A 24,487-nucleotide genomic window follows, 5' to 3' on the forward strand; every position below is an offset into this window, starting at 1 on the left:
GCATCGCGGGGGCCCGGAGGGGTGAACCTGCCATGACGAAGGATGAGGATGGCCAGTGCACTTGATCCTGCTGTCTTTTTAAGCGGCGGGATCCAACCACACCCCTACCTAACCCAGCCCGTGCCCCGAGTCCTTTATTAGTGGTGGGTTTTGCTTCTTCCGTGCCCTTGTGATGCTTCACTTTCTTTGTTTTTATGATGCTCGTGATTCCAATCTAGCCCTGACCTTTGACCTGGCCCTAAACATAACCCAATTGTGACCCCTATTTAAACCCAATACCCAGCTTCTACTCAATGCCCAACTGTATGCATGAGAGAGGAATATACTATGGTGGGAGGAGTCACAGGCTATATAAGTGGAGCAGCTCTTCTCTCTTTCTCAGTCCACACGCAGCTGCTCAGCCAGACAGAGCTTAACATAGCAGCTGCCATGAGACGTAAGACTCGAAATCCTCGAGCAGTACTCCACAGACATCCGAAAATACGGAGTCTACCGAACAAGTCCGCCTGATGAAGGTCAAAATAGACCGAAACGTTGCGGGCATTAAAACTTGTTCAAAGATCAATCGATCAATTTATTTTAGTGTGTGACATTTATATATGAGAGATACTTACCTGATGGGAAGAACAAAGAATATTTTAATACTTACCTCATTAGCGATACACATAGCACTTCACAGATGGCAATTAGTCGAGGCCAGGGCCTAATAATTTAACCCAATACAGGGAACATATGAACAGAGATCATTTTTAATACTAAATAACAAGAAAGCAACAGCGACTTCATGAATTCCTATGTCGTTGTTGTGCATCGCGGGGGCCCGGAGGGGTGAACCTGCCATGACGAAGGATGAGGATGGCCAGTGCACTTGATCCTGCTGTCTTTTTAAGCGGCGGGATCCAACCACACCCCTACCTAACCCAGCCCGTGCCCCGAGTCCTTTATTAGTGGTGGGTTTTGCTTCTTCCGTGCCCTTGTGATGCTTCACTTTCTTTGTTTTTATGATGCTCGTGATTCCAATCTAGCCCTGACCTTTGACCTGGCCCTAAACATAACCCAATTGTGACCCCTATTTAAACCCAATACCCAGCCTTCTACTCAATGCCCAACTGTATGCATGAGAGAGGAATATACTATGGTGGGAGGAGTCACAGGCTATATAAGTGGAGCAGCTCTTCTCTCTTTCTCAGTCCACACGCAGCTGCTCAGCCAGACAGAGCTTAACATAGCAGCTGCCATGAGACGTAAGACTCGAAATCCTCGAGCAGTACTCCACAGACATCCGAAAATACGGAGTCTACCGAACAAGTCCGCCTGATGAAGGTCAAAATAGACCGAAACGTTGCGGGCATTAAAACTTGTTCAAAGATCAATCGATCAATTTATTTTAGTGTGTGACATTTATATATGAGAGATACTTACCTGATGGGAAGAACAAAGAATATTTTAATACTTACCTCATTAGCGATACACATAGCACTTCACAGATGGCAATTAGTCGAGGCCAGGGCCTAATAATTTAACCCAATACAGGGAACATATGAACAGAGATCATTTTTAATACAAATAACAAGAAAGCAACAGCGACTTCATGAATTCCTATGTCGTTGTTGTGCATCGCGGGGGCCCGGAGGGGTGAACCTGCCATGACGAAGGATGAGGATGGCCAGTGCACTTGATCCTGCTGTCTTTTTAAGCGGCGGGATCCAACCACACCCCTACCTAACCCAGCCCGTGCCCCGAGTCCTTTATTAGTGGTGGGTTTTGCTTCTTCCGTGCCCTTGTGATGCTTCACTTTCTTTGTTTTTATGATGCTCGTGATTCCAATCTAGCCCTGACCTTTGACCTGGCCCTAAACATAACCCAATTGTGACCCCTATTTAAACCCAATACCCAGCTTCTACTCAATGCCCAACTGTATGCATGAGAGAGGAATATACTATGGTGGGAGGAGTCACAGGCTATATAAGTGGAGCAGCTCTTCTCTCTTTCTCAGTCCACACGCAGCTGCTCAGCCAGACAGAGCTTAACATAGCAGCTGCCATGAGACGTAAGACTCGAAATCCTCGAGCAGTACTCCACAGACATCCGAAAATACGGAGTCTACCGAACAAGTCCGCCTGATGAAGGTCAAAATAGACCGAAACGTTGCGGGCATTAATACTTGTTCAAAGATCAATCGATCAATTTATTTTAGTGTGTGATAATTTATATATGAGAGATACTTACCTGATGGGAAGAACAAAGAATATTTTAATACTTACCTCATTAGCGATACACATAGCACTTCACAGATGGCAATTAGTCGAGGCCAGGGCCTAATAATTTAACCCAATACAGGGAACATATGTAACAGAGATCATTTTTAATACTAAATAACAAGAAAGCAACAGCGACTTCATGAATTCCTATGTCGTTGTTGTGCATCGCGGGGGCCCGGGAGGGTGAACCTGCCATGACGAAGGATGAGGATGGCCAGTGCACTTGATCCTGCTGTCTTTTAAGCGGCGGGATCCAACCACACCCCTACCTAACCCAGCCCGTGCCCCGAGTCCTTTATTAGTGGTGGGTTTTGCTTCTCCGTGCCCTTGTGATGCTTCACTTTCTTTGTTTTTATGATGCTCATGATTCCAATCTAGCCCTGACCTTTGACCTGGCCCTAAACATAACCCAATTGTGACCCCTATTTAAACCCAATACCCAGCCTCTACCTCAATGCCCAACTGTATGCATGAGAGAGGAATATACTATGGTGGGAGGAGTCACAGGCTATATAAGTGGAGCAGCTCTTCTCTCTTTCTCAGTCCACACGCAGCTGCTCAGCCAGACAGAGCTTAACATAGCAGCTGCCATGAGACGTAAGACTCGAAATCCTCGAGCAGTACTCCACAGACATCCGAAAATACGGAGTCTACCGAACAAGTCCGCCTGATGAAGGTCAAAATAGACCGAAACGTTGCGGGCATTAATACTTGTTCAAAGATCAATCGATCAATTTATTTTAGTGTGTGACATTTATATATGAGAGATACTTACCTGATGGGAAGAACAAAGAATATTTTAATACTTACCTCATTAGCGATACACATAGCACTTCACAGATGGCAATTAGTCGAGGCCAGGGCCTAATAATTTAACCCAATACAGGGAACATATGTAACAGAGATCATTTTTAATACTAAATAACAAGAAAGCAACAGCGACTTCATGAATTCCTATGTCGTTGTTGTGCATCGCGGGGGCCCGGAGGGGTGAACCTGCCATGACGAAGGATGAGGATGGCCAGTGCACTTGATCCTGCTGTCTTTTAAGCGGCGGGATCCAACCACACCCCTACCTAACCCAGCCCGTGCCCCGAGTCCTTTATTAGTGGTGGGTTTTGCTTCTTCCCGTGCCCTTGTGATGCTTCACTTTCTTTGTTTTTATGATGCTCATGATTCCAATCTAGCCCTGACCTTTGACCTGGCCCTAAACATAACCCAATTGTGACCCCTATTTAAACCCAATACCCAGCCTCTACTCAATGCCCAACTGTATGCATGAGAGAGGAATATACTATGGTGGGAGGAGTCACAGGCTATATAAGTGGAGCAGCTCTTCTCTCTTTCTCAGTCCACACGCAGCTGCTCAGCCAGACAGAGCTTAACATAGCAGCTGCCATGAGACGTAAGACTCGAAATCCTCGAGCAGTACTCCACAGACATCCGAAAATACGGAGTCTACCGAACAAGTCCGCCTGATGAAGGTCAAAATAGACCGAAACGTTGCGGGCATTAATACTTGTTCAAAGATCAATCGATCAATTTATTTTAGTGTGTGACATTTATATATGAGAGATACTTACCTGATGGGAAGAACAAAGAATATTTTAATACTTACCTCATTAGCGATACACATAGCACTTCACAGATGGCAATTAGTCGAGGCCAGGGCCTAATAATTTAACCCAATACAGGGAACATATGAACAGAGATCATTTTTAATACAAATAACAAGAAAGCAACAGCGACTTCATGAATTCCTATGTCGTTGTTGTGCATCGCGGGGGCCCGGAGGGGTGAACCTGCCATGACGAAGGATGAGGATGGCCAGTGCACTTGATCCTGCTGTCTTTTTAAGCGGCGGGATCCAACCACACCCCTACCTAACCCAGCCCGTGCCCCGAGTCCTTTATTAGTGGTGGGTTTTGCTTCTTCCGTGCCCTTGTGATGCTTCACTTTCTTTGTTTTTATGATGCTCGTGATTCCAATCTAGCCCTGACCTTTGACCTGGCCCTAAACATAACCCAATTGTGACCCCTATTTAAACCCAATACCCAGCTTCTACTCAATGCCCAACTGTATGCATGAGAGAGGAATATACTATGGTGGGAGGAGTCACAGGCTATATAAGTGGAGCAGCTCTTCTCTCTTTCTCAGTCCACACGCAGCTGCTCAGCCAGACAGAGCTTAACATAGCAGCTGCCATGAGACGTAAGACTCGAAATCCTCGAGCAGTACTCCACAGACATCCGAAAATACGGAGTCTACCGAACAAGTCCGCCTGATGAAGGTCAAAATAGACCGAAACGTTGCGGGCATTAATACTTGTTCAAAGATCAATCGATCAATTTATTTTAGTGTGTGACATTTATATATGAGAGATACTTACCTGATGGGAAGAACAAAGAATATTTTAATACTTACCTCATTAGCGATACACATAGCACTTCACAGATGGCAATTAGTCGAGGCCAGGGCCTAATAATTTAACCCAATACAGGGAACATATGTACAGAGATCATTTTTAATACTAAATAACAAGAAAGCAACAGCGACTTCATGAATTCCTATGTCGTTGTTGTGCATCGCGGGGGCCCGGAGGGGTGAACCTGCCATGACGAAGGATGAGGATGGCCAGTGCACTTGATCCTGCTGTCTTTTAAGCGGCGGGATCCAACCACACCCCTACCTAACCCAGCCCGTGCCCCGAGTCCTTTATTAGTGGTGGGTTTTGCTTCTTCCGTGCCCTTGTGATGCTTCACTTTCTTTGTTTTTATGATGCTCATGATTCCAATCTAGCCCTGACCTTTGACCTGGCCCTAAACATAACCCAATTGTGACCCCTATTTAAACCCAATACCCAGCCTCTACTCAATGCCCAACTGTATGCATGAGAGAGGAATATACTATGGTGGGAGGAGTCACAGGCTATATAAGTGGAGCAGCTCTTCTCTCTTTCTCAGTCCACACGCAGCTGCTCAGCCAGACAGAGCTTAACATAGCAGCTGCCATGAGACGTAAGACTCGAAATCCTCGAGCAGTACTCCACAGACATCCGAAAATACGGAGTCTACCGAACAAGTCCGCCTGATGAAGGTCAAAATAGACCGAAACGTTGCGGGCATTAATACTTGTTCAAAGATCAATCGATCAATTTATTTTAGTGTGTGACATTTATATATGAGAGATACTTACCTGATGGGAAGAACAAAGAATATTTTAATACTTACCTCATTAGCGATACACATAGCACTTCACAGATGGCAATTAGTCGAGGCCAGGGCCTAATAATTTAACCCAATACAGGGAACATATGTAACAGAGATCATTTTTAATACTAAATAACAAGAAAGCAACAGCGACTTCATGAATTCCTATGTCGTTGTTGTGCATCGCGGGGGCCCGGAGGGGTGAACCTGCCATGACGAAGGATGAGGATGGCCAGTGCACTTGATCCTGCTGTCTTTTTAAGCGGCGGGATCCAACCACACCCCTACCTAACCCAGCCCGTGCCCCGAGTCCTTTATTAGTGGTGGGTTTTGCTTCTTCCGTGCCCTTGTGATGCTTCACTTTCTTTGTTTTTATGATGCTCATGATTCCAATCTAGCCCTGACCTTTGACCTGGCCCTAAACATAACCCAATTGTGACCCCTATTTAAACCCAATACCCAGCTTCTACTCAATGCCCAACTGTATGCATGAGAGAGGAATATACTATGGTGGGAGGAGTCACAGGCTATATAAGTGGAGCAGCTCTTCTCTCTTTCTCAGTCCACACGCAGCTGCTCAGCCAGACAGAGCTTAACATAGCAGCTGCCATGAGACGTAAGACTCGAAATCCTCGAGCAGTACTCCACAGACATCCGAAAATACGGAGTCTACCGAACAAGTCCGCCTGATGAAGGTCAAAATAGACCGAAACGTTGCGGGCATTAATACTTGTTCAAAGATCAATCGATCAATTTATTTTAGTGTGTGACATTTATATATGAGAGATACTTACCTGATGGGAAGAACAAAGAATATTTTAATACTTACCTCATTAGCGATACACATAGCACTTCACAGATGGCAATTAGTCGAGGCCAGGGCCTAATAATTTAACCCAATACAGGGAACATATGTAACAGAGATCATTTTTAATACTAAATAACAAGAAAGCAACAGCGACTTCATGAATTCCTATGTCGTTGTTGTGCATCGCGGGGGCCCGGAGGGGTGAACCTGCCATGACGAAGGATGAGGATGGCCAGTGCACTTGATCCTGCTGTCTTTTTAAGCGGCGGGATCCAACCACACCCCTACCTAACCCAGCCCGTGCCCCGAGTCCTTTATTAGTGGTGGGTTTTGCTTCTTCCGTGCCCTTGTGATGCTTCACTTTCTTTGTTTTTATGATGCTCATGATTCCAATCTAGCCCTGACCTTTGACCTGGCCCTAAACATAACCCAATTGTGACCCCTATTTAAACCCAATACCCAGCCTTCTACTCAATGCCCAACTGTATGCATGAGAGAGGAATATACTATGGTGGGAGGAGTCACAGGCTATATAAGTGGAGCAGCTCTTCTCTCTTTCTCAGTCCACACGCAGCTGCTCAGCCAGACAGAGCTTAACATAGCAGCTGCCATGAGACGTAAGACTCGAAATCCTCGAGCAGTACTCCACAGACATCCGAAAATACGGAGTCTACCGAACAAGTCCGCCTGATGAAGGTCAAAATAGACCGAAACGTTGCGGGCATTCATACTTGTTCAAAGATCAATCGATCAATTTATTTTAGTGTGTGACATTTATATATGAGAGATACTTACCTGATGGGAAGAACAAAGAATATTTTAATACTTACCTCATTAGCGATACACATAGCACTTCACAGATGGCAATTAGTCGAGGCCAGGGCCTAATAATTTAACCCAACACAGGGAACATATGTACAGAGATCATTTTTAATACTAAATAACAAGAAAGCAACAGCGACTTCATGAATTCCTATGTCGTTGTTGTGCATCGCGGGGGCCCGGGGAGGTGAACCTGCCATGACGAAGGATGAGGATGGCCAGTGCACTTGATCCTGCTGTCTTTTCAAGCGGCGGGATCCAACCACACCCCTACCTAACCCAGCCCGTGCCCCGAGTCCTTTATTAGTGGTGGGTTTTGCTTCTTCCCGTGCCCTTGTGATGCTTAACTTTCTTTGTTTTGATGATGCTCATGATTCCAATCTAGCCCTGACCTTTGACCTGGCCCTAAACATAACCCAATTGTGACCCCTATTTAAACCCAATACCCAGCCTCTACCCAATGCCCAACTGTATGCATGAGAGAGGAATATACTATGGTGGGAGGAGTCACAGGCTATAAAGTGGAGCAGCTCTTCTCTCTTTCTCAGTCCACACGCAGCTGCTCAGCCAGACAGAGCTTAACATAGCAGCTGCCATGAGACGTAAGACTCGAAATCCTCGAGCAGTACTCCACAGACATCCGAAAATACGGAGTCTACCGAACAAGTCCGCCTGATGAAGGTCAAAATAGACCGAAACGTTGCGGGCATTAATACTTGTTCAAAGATCAATCGATCAATTTATTTTAGTGTGTGATATTTATATATGAGAGATACTTACCTGATGGGAAGAACAAAGAATATTTTAATACTTACCTCATTAGCGATACACATAGCACTTCACAGATGGCAATTAGTCGAGGCCAGGGCCTAATAATTTAACCCAATACAGGGAACATATGTAACAGAGATCATTTTTAATACTAAATAACAAGAAAGCAACAGCGACTTCATGAATTCCTATGTCGTTGTTGTGCATCGCGGGGGCCCGGGAGGGTGAACCTGCCATGACGAAGGATGAGGATGGCCAGTGCACTTGATCCTGCTGTCTTTTAAGCGGCGGGATCCAACCACACCCCTACCTAACCCAGCCCGTGCCCCGAGTCCTTTATTAGTGGTGGGTTTTGCTTCTTCCGTGCCCTTGTGATGCTTAACTTTCTTTGTTTTGATGATGCTCATGATTCCAATCTAGCCCTGACCTTTGACCTGGCCCTAAACATAACCCAATTGTGACCCCTATTTAAACCCAATACCCAGCCTCTACCCAATGCCCAACTGTATGCATGAGAGAGGAATATACTATGGTGGGAGGAGTCACAGGCTATATAAGTGGAGCAGCTCTTCTCTCTTTCTCAGTCCACACGCAGCTGCTCAGCCAGACAGAGCTTAACATAGCAGCTGCCATGAGACGTAAGACTCGAAATCCTCGAGCAGTACTCCACAGACATCCGAAAACTACGGAGTCTACCGAACAAGTCCGCCTGATGAAGGTCAAAATAGACCGAAACGTTGCGGGCATTAATACTTGTTCAAAGATCAATCGATCAATTTATTTTAGTGTGTGACATTTATATATGAGAGATACTTACCTGATGGGAAGAACAAAGAATATTTTAATACTTACCTCATTAGCGATACACATAGCACTTCACAGATGGCAATTAGTCGAGGCCAGGGCCTAATAATTTAACCCAATACAGGGAACATATGAACAGAGATCATTTTTAATACAAATAACAAGAAAGCAACAGCGACTTCATGAATTCCTATGTCGTTGTTGTGCATCGCGGGGGCCCGGAGGGGTGAACCTGCCATGACGAAGGATGAGGATGGCCAGTGCACTTGATCCTGCTGTCTTTTTAAGCGGCGGGATCCAACCACACCCCTACCTAACCCTGGTATAGTAAGAAACTATGTGCAAAGATTCAAAGAGCAGATGTACTCTATTATCAGAGGGATGTTACAGACTTGCATAATGAGCCAACAAGCTCTCCAACAACATGTCTCATTCGCTGCTCACCCAGTTACATGTTGCACATAACGCACTGCTTTATGTCGACAGAGACACTTCCTCTGCTGTCAGGACTCCCGGGTATCTATAATTTAACAGTAGCACAGCGAGTGTAAGGAGGTATGAAGAATTCAGAGAGCCACTAGCCTCAGAGACCTCTCTCTCTATCACACACACACACACACACACACACACACACACACACACACACACACACACACACACACACACACACACACACACACACACACACACACACAGCAGAGAACAGTGTGTCCTCCCCTCCGCTGGGGAATCTAAAAGCAGATACCATTAGTTGTCTCTCAAGACCTGGTGGACTTGAATCAGTGATTTGTTTTTCTGTTTCAGCTTCGTGCTTGGGGACATATACTCTCTCATAAGCCCTCAAAGTAATTCCCAGAATGTTTTGATATGTTTGTTAAACATAATGTTAATTTGAATAAATCCATTGATTTCCGTTTTTGTTTTGAATTGTGCTTTTGAACAGCAACATTATAACAGTACACATTAGTACACGTCTGCAGTGTCGCTGCTCTCATGAACCTGGGTTGAATCAAATCCAGACTCGTGAAATATTTATGGTCTTTGTAGAAATGAAAGTCCAGACTTAATAAATAGATATTATCATTTTGAATAAAAAAGCTCCATTACTATTCTTCTCCTAACATTTTGGTAAACACAACTCTTAATATGTCAGCTTTTTGCGCTCATGAAGTAGTTTGGCATTATTTTGGATTTAAATAAAAAACACAGTCTGACAATACCAGAATAAATGGACCAACCCTCCAGTTCACACAATCTGCATAAGCCACACTGATGAATGTTCCTCGTGTCTATTTTAAAATTACTGTACATTTTGATTTCAATTTCAATACATTAACCCAAAAAAGAGAAATGGGTAGTCATAATGGCATGTGTATTGGTAAAGTATATATTTAATATTATTAAACAATGAGAATAAATGTTATTCTCAGCAATTTATGTTTTCTGTATGAATGTATTTGTGATGCGCTTGTTTTTGGTTTTGTATTGACGGAGAGACTCACAGATTGTCAGGGTTTTAGTCAGATATGGCAAATACAAGACATACAGTACATCCCAAATCCAATTTAGCAGCAGTGTGTGAAACATTGAGTGTAGTGCTAAATAAAGGGCTCACATGTTGTTCTGGCTTTTAGGCATAAATAGATCATCTCATCCCATTACGAAGCTCAGATCTTGCTGCACTGTATCAGAATCAGATTGCGGGCTTACGTAGGAGCACAGAAGACAAAGACGGCGGATCTGCTTTGCATCACTGGCAGGTCTACATACGCTTTGTGTGTATTGTATGTATTTATCTTTCATTTGAACAAAGATGGCACAGTAATAATCACATTAAGTCTATTTTACAGTGTAAAGGCCTCGTCTTTGAAGATGCATGGCCGCTAAAAGAATTACGTTGGTGTACTTAGCTGCCTTTTACTTAAAGTTATGTATTGATCAAGTTAGAGTAGTGCCCTCTGACAGGGAAAAACAAGCTATTTTTAGGCACAGTCACACTTTGATGCGTTCAGTCTCAATCGATGGGATGACTGAAACAGAGCATGAAGGTGTGCTTTAGCTGTGAGGGGAGTGATGCGAAGTTGATGTGATGAGATGTAATTACTGCATTCAAAAAAAGTACCGCAGCAACATTAAACTCTCTCTGCTGCATGCAAGCTGCAGACAGGAGATCTGAATTTCAGCTAGAATGTGGTGGTGGTGGAAATGATGAATCACTTTGCTTGTTTGAATCATTTCATTGATCCAAGAATGAAGATTCAAAGGCAAACCCAAAAATATATACATATAAAATAGAATAAGTAAAATGAATAAGAAATGTAAAATGAAATACGGTACAGTAGAACAAATAATGTGTACTTTATATATATAAATATGTGGATGATAAACAGATGTGTGTACTGTAAACGCGTGTAAGTAGTGACACTTCACAAAGCTCAGGAGTTCAACTGTCTGATGGCCTGTGGGATGAAACTGTCCCTGAGTCCCATGCTGACGGGGGTCTTTGATGGCTGTGTGGCACCGCTGGGTGTAGAGCTCCTCCATGGATGGCAGCTCCGTCCTGGTGATGGCTTTCACCCTCTGTAGACTCTTGCGGTTGAGGGCGGTGCAGCAGCCGTACCAGGAGACTCTGGATGGTGCATCTGTAGAAGCTGCAGAGGAGAATCCTGGAGTCCATGTTGAACCTCTGCAGCCTGCGGAGGAAGGAGAGCTGCTGTCCTGCTGTCTTTGTGACGGTGTTTGTGTGATAAGTCCGGGTCAGGGCCTCACTGGTGTGAACCCCGAGGAACCTGAAGCTGCTGACTCTCTCCACCCTCGTCCTGTGATGGTGATGGGGGCGTGTCCCCCTCCCTGTTGCTTCCTGTAATGTTCTGTGATGATGAAACTATTGATAGTCACTTGTTCAAAAGTTATACCACCTCCTCTGCATGTGTTTGGAATAATAAAAAACAATTTAATCAGTATTTCAAAATAGACCCCTGAACAGAACACAAATGAAAGATAATTCAGTAAAGCACATGCAAATAGAACATCTCTATCAAGGACACTAAGCAGGGTTAGTTTCTTTACTGTTCAGCTGAGGTTAACATAAACTTTTCTATTTTCATCATGTGAAACTAGTTACCTCAGCTGTCAGAATTACTTTGATTACATGCTAGCGAGTCCAAAGTGAGTATGTTTTCTGCCACCAGTATGGCAGCTGATCCAGCCTGTGATGTCAGTTGCAGCTGAGTGGACAAGAGAGCTCCACTGGTAACTCATTACAGTTAGTTCAGCTGGAGGATTGGCTGTGAAATATTTGTTATTCTCCAGCCTGATTGCTGAGATTGGTGCTGGTCCTCTACCGTGTTGGAGTTATTAAGGAGCCGTGCTACAGAACAGTGAACTTGTGGAGTTGCTTTGTTCTGCCATATCTGGTGTGTCGCTTTCTGCTAAGAAAGTTGTTTTCAGTTTTGCCTTTTAGTATTGGTTGGGGAGTTTTTCTTTGTATGTGAATTAAATGCCCTTGTTTATGCTTTACAAATCGGTTGCCTCGTTTTCCTTTCTTCACCTGGGTTTTATTTCTAGTTGTTACTTCCCTTCCCTCCTAGACCAGTAGGGAACGTAACAGTACATGAAATAAACTGAGACACATTCAGTGTTTAAGTGTAAAACTGTGTGATGGTCTTTATATTGTAAAGTCCTGACGGCTCCTTTAAAGGCAGTTTCTGAATACGGCTGTGTGTATTTCTTCATGGAGTTAGTGTTTTGAGACTTTCACAGTATTTGTATAGCACTAAGAACACTAAGAAGACATTTTAGGCTCGTCTTCCCGGTGTGGAATCGATCACCAGCATTTGCCGCACAATGCATGCTGGTTAGATTTGTGTCAGACTTGATCCTGACGTGCTCTGACGACGTGCACCTGTGGGTGATGAGAACCTCACAAGATCGAGGCCACCGCAGCTTTTAGAGCCAGCACCATAGCTGCTCTAATAAAGAAAGAATCAAGTGAATGGTTTGAATTGGTGCTTATTTACACGTGTGCTTTTCTTACGTTGACAAGTCACTGCCGGCTCCTTCTAGTTGAACTGGGAAGTGGCAGCAGCAGAATATACAGGAAGTCATAGAAATATTTACATCCAGTGAGATCCATCTGTAAGTTAACTGTGTTTGCATTGATTTATTTATATGTGTTACTAATTATATATATATATATATATATATATATATATATATATATATATATGTGTATATATATATATATATATATATATATATATATTTAGGTTATGGTTTCCCATATGTGTTTGACGTTAGAGCACACAAATGTAACCTGCATGTGTTGAGCTGCGCAGGCCTGGCCCATCTTATGAGGAAAGCCTATCACTTCCTTTTCTACCGTCTTCCAAATCACACCAATAATCAGATAACCATCTTATTTATAAATACCAGAAGAACATAAAAGCAAGTAATAAACAGCAAGTGCTGTACAGTGGCGACACACAGCCATTCTACAACACACGTTTGGCTTCTCCTGCTCTCCTCTTCTAACCCTTCACGGTTGCTTGCTGGTGCACTACAGTGTTGGAGATCAATGACAAGACGAGAGCTCATTATTATTCTTAGTATTTATTATTTATATTACATATTGCTTATATTAATTTTGTATTTAAATTCTTATATTATTTTCTTCTTATTAGGCTGCTATATTATGCTATTATACAAACTCAATTTCTCTGAGATTGAAGTTACATAATAAAGTTTCTAAATAATAATAAATATTATATTATTTAAAAATAATATTTTTAACCTTCAATTGCCCTAATACACCATGTACCCAGGGAGCAAACAAAGCCATTTTATTCAGGAGTGTTAAACAAATGCAACGGTAAGAAGTTTGAGATTCAAACTTTAATCAGTGTCATAAACTGCAGCCAATCAGACATTCAAACTGTAACCGGTGTTAAACACAGCAGCCTCAGAAATGTGAAACAAGTTGCACAAAGGAACAAGCCTGAGGCGCTGCCCCCCCCCAACGGAACCCCATGTTTTTTAAAGGTTTTATTTTTATATATAGCGCCAAATCACAACTCACTTTTCACGTTGAACAGGTGCTCTTTTATTGCATAAATAAAACACTTATGTTATTTATCTAATTTATGTGCACGTGTCCGTGTCTACGCTCTGTGGTTTTGCGTTATTCACATTCTCTCCTCTGCTGTTTCGCGAAGGGCGGGGCTCCGCTCCCGACACACACACACACACACACACACACACACACACACACATACACACACACACACACACACACACACACACACACACGTGCGCGTGCGCGTGCGCGTGCACCTCCAGTCAGACACAAAGCAGAGGAAAGGAGAGGAGTGAACTACAAAGTGCAAAAAAGTCAAAAATCCAACACATTAATTATAAATGGATTGACGTCGACCTCAACGTACGGAAACTCAGGCAAAAATATCCACATTTTTTAAAGGCACATAGCCTGAATCAGCAGAAGTGATGCTGGTGTTAGCTCTGCTACTACCAGCAGCCAGAGTGCAGCTCGTCTGCTGCTGGTCCAAGTCCCGACCAGAGCAGTAGAGTTTTAACATTAATTTAGATTAGTTTTATTCATGGTATATTCTTGGAATAACATTCATGCTGTCGAGCAGTGGTGGCTGAGGGGGCGGCACTGCTTTTCTTTCTTTTTTCAAGCAACACTTTATCGCTCAGCAAATCACTTTATCGGTCAGAATCAATTCAGAATTTGCTTTATTGCCAAGTATATTTACACATACAAGGACTTTGTCTCGCTCTTTTTTTCAAATCTCAGATTTAACAACATAGCAGAGCCTATAAAAGGGGGGGGGGGCTTTTACTATCAAGGACCATTTACATTTTTACAACATCCTTCGAATTATTAAACTCATAGCCTCTGCTAAATATTTTAAGATACAGCCCATTAATTTCAACTTTCTTTCATGCTGTTCAGAAAAAGCAACTTTTCCATCCACATATCTTTCTGTTTTATCTTTCCATGTTTTTATGTTACGCTCTGGAGAGACCTGCTTGTTGGGCAAAACTCTGCCGAAGAGCGTTAACTTTAAACACACTCGTCCTTTCAGCTCGTTTCCTGCTATAATGATGCTCGAGAGCCTTTTTCATGACCGCACAAACTAGGCACACTGGCCTTTAACTTCCACAAAGAAATAATCGTTCGTCCATTTCTCCTGGAACATTCCGCATCCACCTTTCTTTTTTTTACACTTGCCATGCTGCGTTCACTGATGTCAATGACAGTCTTGTTTAATATTGAAGTTCTTTGACTTGACGTGATGGCACGTTTCGCTTGTGTTGTGTTCAAGGACCCTGCCAGGAAAAAAAGTCAGTTGTCCGTTTTATTTTATTGCTGACTAGATTTAGATTAATGTTTTTGGAGTTGATTTTTTCATGTGTTTATGAATTACCTCGAAGGCCAGAGGTTCCCCACCCCAACAAACGCCCACCAAAAACACATGAACGCCCCCCTTTCTAAAATATTGCTTCCAGCGCCCCCCGACGTTCTCTGAACGCCCCCTAGGGGGCTTCCCCACCGCCCCCGTGGAGAACCCTTGACATAGACTGCATTATCTTGCCAATACTACATTAACATAACTTAAATCTGGCAAATGGAATGCCACATTTTGAATTTAATTAAATGTATATCATGTTAGTGACATTTCAGACATTTTAAATATGTGTGATCACATTCTAAACTGTAAAAGTTGTAAATAAGATTTTTGTCTTAATAACTGATGCACTTCAGGCTAATTAGCCACATTATGGTTCTATTTTAAACAGTGCAGTTGGACAGGATGCTCAGTTTCTAAAAGGCTGATCTGAGCTGGCACAGTTTATTCAAACAGATGGTCCCTCACTCTCTCTCCTCTGTTTCACACTTCACAATTTCACACACAAAAGAAACTCTTCAAACATGCCTCCCTTCAAATCTAACTGTCTAGGCATCTTTACCAGAATCCATTAAGAATTTCAACCTCCCCCTCCCCCCCACACACACCTGAAAACACCTCTTCTCCATCTTCCAAAAAGCACTTAGGAGCCTGTGACCCTCCCTTCTGTTCTCCCTTTCCTCATTTCTCTCCCACCTCCCGGAGAGCCTTCAGATGGAGGGTCTAGATGGAGCCTTCTGCCTGAGTAAAAGCTCAATGCTCAATTCTAGTGTCTGATTATGCACATTATCGAATGTTAATGTGCATCCTTCTGCTGTATTAAGTTGCCTTATTATTAATGAGCAGGGTGTACAGTACGGCCCTTCATAAACTGAGTGTGTCCAAGCAGCACTGAACAAGTGTACGGCTTAATTAAAGCTTCACTTACGGATGTACACAATTATTAATTTTTTCCTCTCTTGCCTTATTTGTAGCAACAGTGTTGCTCTTTGTTGTAATATCTTTTTACATATTATTCTTCATAGGAAGAAGAGGACGGCAAGCAATCGTTCCAATAGTTGTAAGGGGGCATGCACAGAGTCTGATAAAGAAAACCTGGTTGATAGCCACCTGTTATCTCTGACGGGGGCTTTAGGCTTTGTCCAGCCAGCTAAAGCAAAGACAGGCTGGCTCTGTCCAACTTGCTTTGCGCTGCAGCCCTTAGGCAATTCTTTTCAGTGAAAAGGTCTGATAAAGGATGTGTACTGCAGCAGCAGACAGCAGACACACACTGCTAGAGACACACTGCTAGAGACTAGCTGCTAGACATATGGAGCATTTAGCATAAAGAGACAGAGATTATTCTCAGGAGTTGATTGGAACCAAACCAGAAGAAGATTCATCAGGTGGACACAAACACGACTCCAGATCGATGCTAATCAGAATCAGAATCAGAATATCTTTATTGTCATTATATTAAGTTTACAAATTTACAGGTGAGTTATAAAATTTCCATTGTGGATGTAATCTTTGAGGGGTGGGGGTGTGTGTTTTTATGTGTGCCACACAGTCCTCGGTGTGTGTGTGTGTGTGTGTGTGTGTGTGTGTGTGTGTGTGTGTGTGTGTGTGTGTGTGTGTGTGACAGTCACAGTTATTGTAATGTATTCTGTGGTTGCGTAGGGATTGGTGTGATGGAGGCCACAGCTCTAGGGAAGAAGCTGTTCCTCACTCTGTCGGTGTGTGTTCTTATGATCCTGTATCGTCTGCCGGACGGGCTTTTGCATCGGAAACACTTTTATTGTTGACACATGTTCTGTGCAAAGGTTTATGACTCAGTATATTCCCCGAGATCTGATCCTTCTGTAAACAAATCCCATTCTGTGTTTTATGTTATTATGTTTAATGTTCCTGTGTCTGCAGGATGTAAGTAAGTAGCTGTTAGCCAACATGTTTAGCACATCAACTTTAAAGGGGATGTCTTTGTCGTTTGTTTGTTGTGTTTCCAGTCTGTTATTCTGCTTTAAACTATTTGCATTCCTAAACATTTTAATAATTCTCATAAAGTCTACACAGAAATGGCCTTGCCACTTATAATCTGTCAATTGATGAAGACATATAACTTTCAGTCAATAATCTTTTCCAGTGAAGGGTTAACAAACCGCGTGGATGGAGTTTCAGGTATATGATAATGAAAGCAGGACAGCTAGGGTGATGCAGGTGTAGAGGTGAGGTGATGATGGAAAGGTGGAATACTGAGGACAGCCGCAGAGCAGGGAGGGAGCAGCAGGCTCTGCAATGACACAAGACTTACAGGCAGAGATGGCAGGCGATGTCAACATCATTTAAAGTTCTTAATACAAGTGGAAGTGAAAAGCTTGAAGAACGAAGATGTGATCCACTGGTCTCATACTACACATACATACATGAACTGTACATGCACACGTTCACACACATAGATACACTGAATACACACACACAGATACACTTATTCACATGTTAAATGAACTGAGAAATAATTAGCATTTAATCATTCTGTACACTATTAATGTATTGAGTCTTAAAGTTCTCTCTTGCAGTTCTCTGTTAGAATCTGGAAGTTAAAGAAGGATGTGTCTCATTTAGAAAAGTATGTATTATAATAATCAAAGCAGAGGATAATCCTTTAATCATTGGGAAATATAATGAAACAATTTGTTATACATTAGAAGGTATCTGATTAAATGTTACACATGAAGAATGTGAGTTGCTCTCTCTCCCTCTGCCATCTGTCTCTCATTTAAGCACATATTTAATCTGATTTGACTTTACTGCCCTTGCTGTTTTAATAGTTCTACTTTATTTTTACTTTCTACATTAACTGTTTGCTTCTTCTTTTCCTTATTTATCTCCACTGCATTTCATCTCATAATATTTTCCTCTAATCAAAGTGGTCCAACAAGACTTAGCAGTTACGTGCCAAATGTCAGCAAATGCCATGGATTGGAAAATGAGCTCATATCTAATAATGTTTTAAATAATGTCCTAATATGGAACAACCTGTTTAAACCCAAATACAGAAAAAAAATGGAGTGGATTTTTACTTTTAATGCACTCTTAAATCATTAGCAACACTTTTTGTTTTAAATACAATACTTCAATATTTGTTCTTTTTTCTCTCAATTCCAATGGACAATGAATCTGAACGTGAGAAACCCCCTAATAGTAAAAATGACAATACACAGTCTTGAGAGACGTTTTCTCAACAAAAACAAGAGGGTTTTTTCATGAATAGTTAACACCAGTGGCGGGCCGTGCATTTCACACCTAGGCCTTCAGTGATGTCCTACACAGTCCTACTTGAATTATTCCACCTCTTAATACCATCATTATGACATCATGGCTCTAGAAACTATACATTTAGACAGAAACGCAGTATAACTGGGCGTTGCATCACCCTAGCAACAGAGTTATATTAATATTTCTGAAACATTTAGTTGTAAATAGCAGGCATTCCCAGCAGTACAATGTGCAGTGCCTCTCGGAGGCTGTGAGCCGGGGGTACCGCTCGTAGTTAGTGAAGTGGCGGACAAACCCTTTTCCCAGCTGTGATAGGCTCGCTAGCGTCGGGGTTGGCCGTTCTCTTCTCACAATGTTGATTCTGAAGGCCTAAGGGCAGATTTCTTGGACCCTGGCAACACATTATGGCTGAAATATGATTGGATAAAAGCTCTAACATAAAGGCCAGCCCTCCAAATCTCGATCTGAGGCTGGAAGCAGCGCAACCAAGAGGAAAGCTATGAAATGAAGAGAATAGACTATGGGGAATATTTTAATACATATTTGGAAAATGTGGAAAGAATATATCAAAATTATATTTATATTCTGATGATGTTTAGGCCAGCAGAGAAGGCCTTGCTGGCCCTGAATGCCCACCACTGGTTAACACATATCACTAAATAAAGTGAGGCTTTAAAACATGTATGTGTGAATGTTTGTTTTTAACAAACATGAAAAATGTAATTATCTACAGAAAACAGTATGTTCAAAGTGCAGAGCAGCAGCAGAGCAGCAGCAGAGCAGCAGCAGAGCAGCAGCAGAGCAGCAGCAGAGCAGCAGCAGAGCAGCAGCAGAGCAGCAGCAGAGCAGCAGCAGAGCAGCAGCAGAGCATGATGTGTTCAAACCCCTCTGGACTAAATGTTTTTCCTGACCTACAGTCCCAGTGAAAAAGAATACATGATTGCATCAATACAGTTGACAACATTTCCCAATGTTACAATGTTGCTAAAAGAACCGATGTATTGTCGTTCTCTGTCTTTCAGTAGCAGCCTGTGTTGAACCTGTGGTGGAGGAGAAGCCCTGCCCTGCAGGCCACACAGCAGAACCTCTCAGTGGAGCAGCTCAGCACCTTGTTAAATCCGTGACTTGAAGAATGAATGGTCATGTATTTCTGAATAAACAGTGTCAATATGTGTGTGTGGTAGACTTTGTGCGGGGGTGGGGTTAACAAGTTTGACAGTCATTTTTTATCTCTTTACATGACAGCCCCATCAAAGATTAACAGTGAGAAAAAACATGGGGCACTAATGGAGGCATGCAGTGTACTTGTGGCATGGTAAAGTTACAGCTGTCATCACTAATGCTGCCACTGTGTAACCACACACACACACACACACACACACACACACACACACACACACACACACACACACACAAACACACAAACACACACACACACTGAAAGTTGGACTGAAGTGACTGAGTCTGCCCATCAGCTGCTGACAGATGGTTCACAGTAGAACAGGCTTGACTGTTTTAAATATGTCCATTCTGGGGAAAAGAAAATCTAACTGCCCTCCATCCACATAAAACAAAATCAAAACCCCAACAGTCCAAAATGAATCAGCCCGATCACACTTCTACTGTCTGACTTCAGAATAAAAAAGTGCAAAAACCTTTATGGAATTCTGTTTTATCTTTATAGGTTATTTATTCATTTCTCTGTTTCAATTACTGACAAAAACATGGTCATGTGGAGTTAAACATTTATATCAAAGCAACGGTGGCCCATTTTAAAAATATGATATTATTCAGTATCTGTGCTAACAAAATAAACCAAGACATCAGTAACGTCCAAACGCACAGGGATCCCACATTGTAGAAATACTCTGTTACAGGTAGAACTCCTGCACTAAACGTTTTACTTCAGTAAAAGTATAAAAGTATCAGCATCAATATATACTTATGTAGTGGAGTAGAAGTAAAAAGTAGCATACAATGGAAATACTCAAGTAAAGTACAAATACTGCAAAATGATACATAAGTAAATGTACTTATGTGTCTCATGACAAGGTAAAGATATAGGATTTGCATTACTCAAAGCTTTAGCAGGATATTGCATAGCTAGCAGTATTTTAGATGATATTGTGTATTGTCAGAGCATATTCCAACATTTTGCAAAAACATTTGGCATTAATTAATTTACAACAAAATTACTGACACGCAGTGAAACTGAGTTTTAATTTTTTACCAGGGCCGTTGGGGTGTAGTACGCTCTAGTCATAATATAATTCATAATATAGGCCTACTGTTTTAGAAGTTTGTTTACAATAAATCAATCAACACCAACAGCATATCAAAAATGGATTTAATATGTATACTGACAAATGAATTTGAACTTGTGAATGTGTCCTGCTCCAATAGTTTTCAAACATCCTTTGGAGACTGAGACAGGAAACAGTATCCAATGAGAGTGCCGCAGGAGATCAGGAGGCGGGCGGTGGACACACATCTCTAACCAGACACACCTCAGCTGTGTAGTTCATGTCAGCAGGACAGTCTGCGACAGAAATATCTTATGTGAACTTTTGTAGATTTGCTTTTAGTGCCTTGTGTGTTGCATGCACTGGGTCAGATTGAGCCTCAGGGCGCCCCCCCGGGACAAACAGGCTGTGGGCACTGGGCAGTGGAAATACTTTTTACTGAGCTACAGAACTGAGTTTTGTTTCTGCTGTTGGAAGGAAAAGCAGAATGTGTTTTCCCTCTGTGGAGACTTCATTTTCTGTAGTTGAGTAACTTTTTAGAAGAGGCATTTGTAATGAGTGGTTTCCCGTGGTTGTTTCTTTCACTGTAAAACTTTATTTTGATAAAATTAAAGAACTTGATAATACATCATATACGGACGGTAGACTGCCACAAAGAGTTTCACACCTCCAAAATGACATTAAAAAACAGTGAAGCTGGACAGTATTTACATTTTTTTCCCTCCAAGAATATCATCATCGTTTCCTATAAATATTTGGTACAAAAAGAATGAATTACAATATAAAGAAAAATATGTGGACATTGTTGTTTTCAGCCTTCAGAGCAGATCACAGTCACAAAACACAACTAGAATAAACTGCTGCTTTTACTGGAACTGCCAAAACACACAATACAAACTCCTGATATCAATTCAGGATAACAAAAGTCTGAATCAGTAAATGATCCCGACTTCATACTTTCATCCCTCACTTGAATTATGTTATTCTGAACATAGCACTGAGGTTGACTGTTGTGATTTTGACCTTTTGCTTCAGTAGTACTGGGACATCAAAGCAAATGATGAATACGGTGCCTTCCAGTGTCAGTTAATTACAACATTTAACAACAAAACCTCAAGTCTCTGAGTGGGCTGAATAAAAGTGAGCAAATAAATCAGGAAAGCTTTTTTTTTTTCTCTCAGACAAAGTAGAGAGTAAAACACATGGAAGAAAGCAGGTTTGAGCAGGAATTAATATGAAGCTGAAAATAAGGTTACCAGTCATTGTAAGACATTCAAGCTGCAATGCTGGCTGTGAAGTAGGGCTGTCACTTTTTCAAAAGGTCAAGTTTGCACGATTCAGCCCGAACACATAATTTGTTGAAATGAATTTGAATCAAGCCACAGAGCCAGTCCTAAGCTAATGGTGGGCCGACATTGTTAGACTGATGGCGTCCTGCTGCCTTTACTTTTATCTTTTTCAGCATCCATCTAAAGTGTTCAATCCAAAATGCTTCAGCACTTTACTTCTCAGATGGTTTGGTGTCATGATTATCTGCTGAGCACATTTTGTTAGTTTGTGTTAGACCTTCATTTATTGCATTTTTGGCCATTTGCCAGGCAACCAGGGGACGTTGGCGCACCCATTCAACAAATAGACAGAATAGAAATAGAACCTCACCCTGTTTATTTTTACTCTTTGGTTTTTGTATAAAAAAAAAACGAGATACACGGTGTTAATTAATTAGCTTTAGAGGTGCTGGCAGGTGGATGCTGTTTCCCCTTTTTTCAGTCTTAATGCTAAACTAATCTAAGCTAAATTAAGCTAAAATAAGCTAAACTATCTGTCTCTTTACCTGCTCAATGCTCCAAAAGAGGTTAATGAGAGCGGTGAGACTCAGTCCAAACTGTAATACTGCGGGGCGGAAAACCAAATCATAGAGCTGAAAGAAAAAGTGAATCTGAATTCTGAATAAAAAGTGACAGCTCTACTGCGTAGGCAGGGATTCCACATGTCCTTTATGTAAATATAAAGCATATTCTCAATGTAAATACTTTTTTTTTTAAAAACATTGTTCAACATACTGTCTGAAGTTGCATTCCATCATAGAAAAAAAGAGTGCAGTGAAATTAACTATTTATAGAACGTACATAACTCAGTTCAACCACATTTCTGACACAATATACACATACTCAAGAGGAATACAATCTAGAAATTATGCCATGAACATTATCTTCTTTTTGTGTACTGCACAAACATAAAAAAAAATATGTAAACATAAAGAAATCAGTGCATTTAGTCAAATGGTTTGTCCTCTTTTTACTCTGTGCCCCGAAGAAGGCGTTTTTCAAGCGAGGATTCTTCCATCAGCTCGTCTGGAATGGTCCATTTTTACAAGACAGCAAAAAGACAAAAAGCAATCTTGCAAGAGTCATTAGCCCCCTCCAGTCTCAGCCTACAGGCATCCATAGTTCAGCTTGAAGGGCAGCAGAAGGGCACTTAGTCAAAAAGAAAAAATGTGTCTTCCTCACACTCTTCACTTTATATCTGCAGAGGTAAGTGTGTGTGGTCCGGTCCTGAAATAACTACACAGGGGTTTTGTTGACTGACCTGGTTGCCAACACTTTACTCCATTCAGTTTGCCTTCTATTGTGCATGTAACGCCACAAGAAACACTCTGCAAAATGGTGAATTGGTAACACAGGAGAAAACCTGAAAGTATTTTAAGTCGAAGTCTACAAAATACAGTCCAATTTTGATTAATTGAGGGTCTTTGAAGAGGTTCACACTGCTTCATTGTTGCACTGTTTGATTAGCATTTCTATATCCATTCGTTCCCATCCCCAAAATGAGATATTTAGGACTTTTGTCCCCTGTTTAAAATGACTTGGTAAGCTCTCCATTGTTGGATCCATGTGCAGTGAAGACAGGCCAAGGATCAGGTGGCATTCTCTAATATCCCATTAAATGGAATAAACATCTGCCAGCAAGATTTTCTTAAAGCTCATCAATAATGTTCGTAATCCCTTATATTGAGTTTGTGGAAGTGGAGTGTTGCTGTCCTTGCCCTGCATTGATCAAAATCTTTCCTGAAGCTGTCTCTGACAGGGAAGTGAGTTTGTGTTTGTTAGGAGAAGTCATTGTCGTCAGCCCCGTACAGGTCAGCTAGTTTCCTGAACCTGGGCCCCCAGTCACTCAGGTAGTGGTAGTCCTGCTCGGCCTCTGACGACGCTGAGCCCAGTGAGCTCAGTGACTCGGCCACTGAGCCTGCGCCTTCGTAGGCGTAGGTGGCCAGCGAGTCGTATGGCGGTGCTGTCGGGTTACAGTCGTTCTCCAGCACTCTCTGATTGATGAACTCTCGTACGTCCCCGTTATCCCGTGACTGGCATGCTTACCGGCGGCATGATGAGGCCAGAGGTGGCAGCGGCATGTCGGCGGTGTGGCGGGTAGAGCAGAGTGTCAGTGGGGATGATGTCACGCCTCTGTTTGGCCGACTCCTCTAAGGCGGCGGCTGCGTCAGGGTGTCGCAGTGCTCCAATGTCAAAAGCCTGAGTGTCCTCCTCGCCTCCACCCTCGTCATTGTAGCTCACCACATTGTCCCGGACATCTTCCTTGGAGATGATGAGAGGCTCCTGCTTTCTTTGGCGTTTCAGGGCTGTGAACAGAACCACGATCACTGCAGAACACAACAGCAGAAAGATACGAGATTAGATCATGCTACAGTGAACAGTACTGATGGGAATATACAGATAATACATCAAGGGAACATTGTAGTTCAATGGTCTCTTACATGTAAAAACCACATTGCACCAAACAACAATGTGCATGTACAGCTGTGGTAACTTCATTCACACAAACCTGCAGCTTGGTGTGATCCACAGAGAACGTGTCTGAATCTGAATTC

The 24,487-nt window shown here is 42.2% G+C and overlaps 1 protein-coding gene across 1 annotated transcript in view; it reads right to left on the reverse strand.

Annotated features, from left to right (window-relative positions):
- Nucleotides 1-20,548: 20,548 nt before the first annotated feature.
- The window catches only part of LOC115022594 (cadherin-6-like), a 72,501-nt gene continuing 68,562 nt past the window's right edge, over nt 20,549-24,487 (reverse strand). Inside the window, 2 exon segments of the mRNA XM_029453636.1 lie at nt 20,549-23,959; nt 23,961-24,259. Coding sequence (XP_029309496.1) covers nt 23,711-23,959; nt 23,961-24,259 — 548 coding nt within the window. The 3' untranslated portion in view covers nt 20,549-23,710.

This window comes from Cottoperca gobio, chromosome 17, assembly GCF_900634415.1.
Source record: "Cottoperca gobio chromosome 17, fCotGob3.1, whole genome shotgun sequence".
In the NCBI taxonomy this organism is placed as follows: domain Eukaryota; kingdom Metazoa; phylum Chordata; class Actinopteri; order Perciformes; family Bovichtidae; genus Cottoperca; species Cottoperca gobio.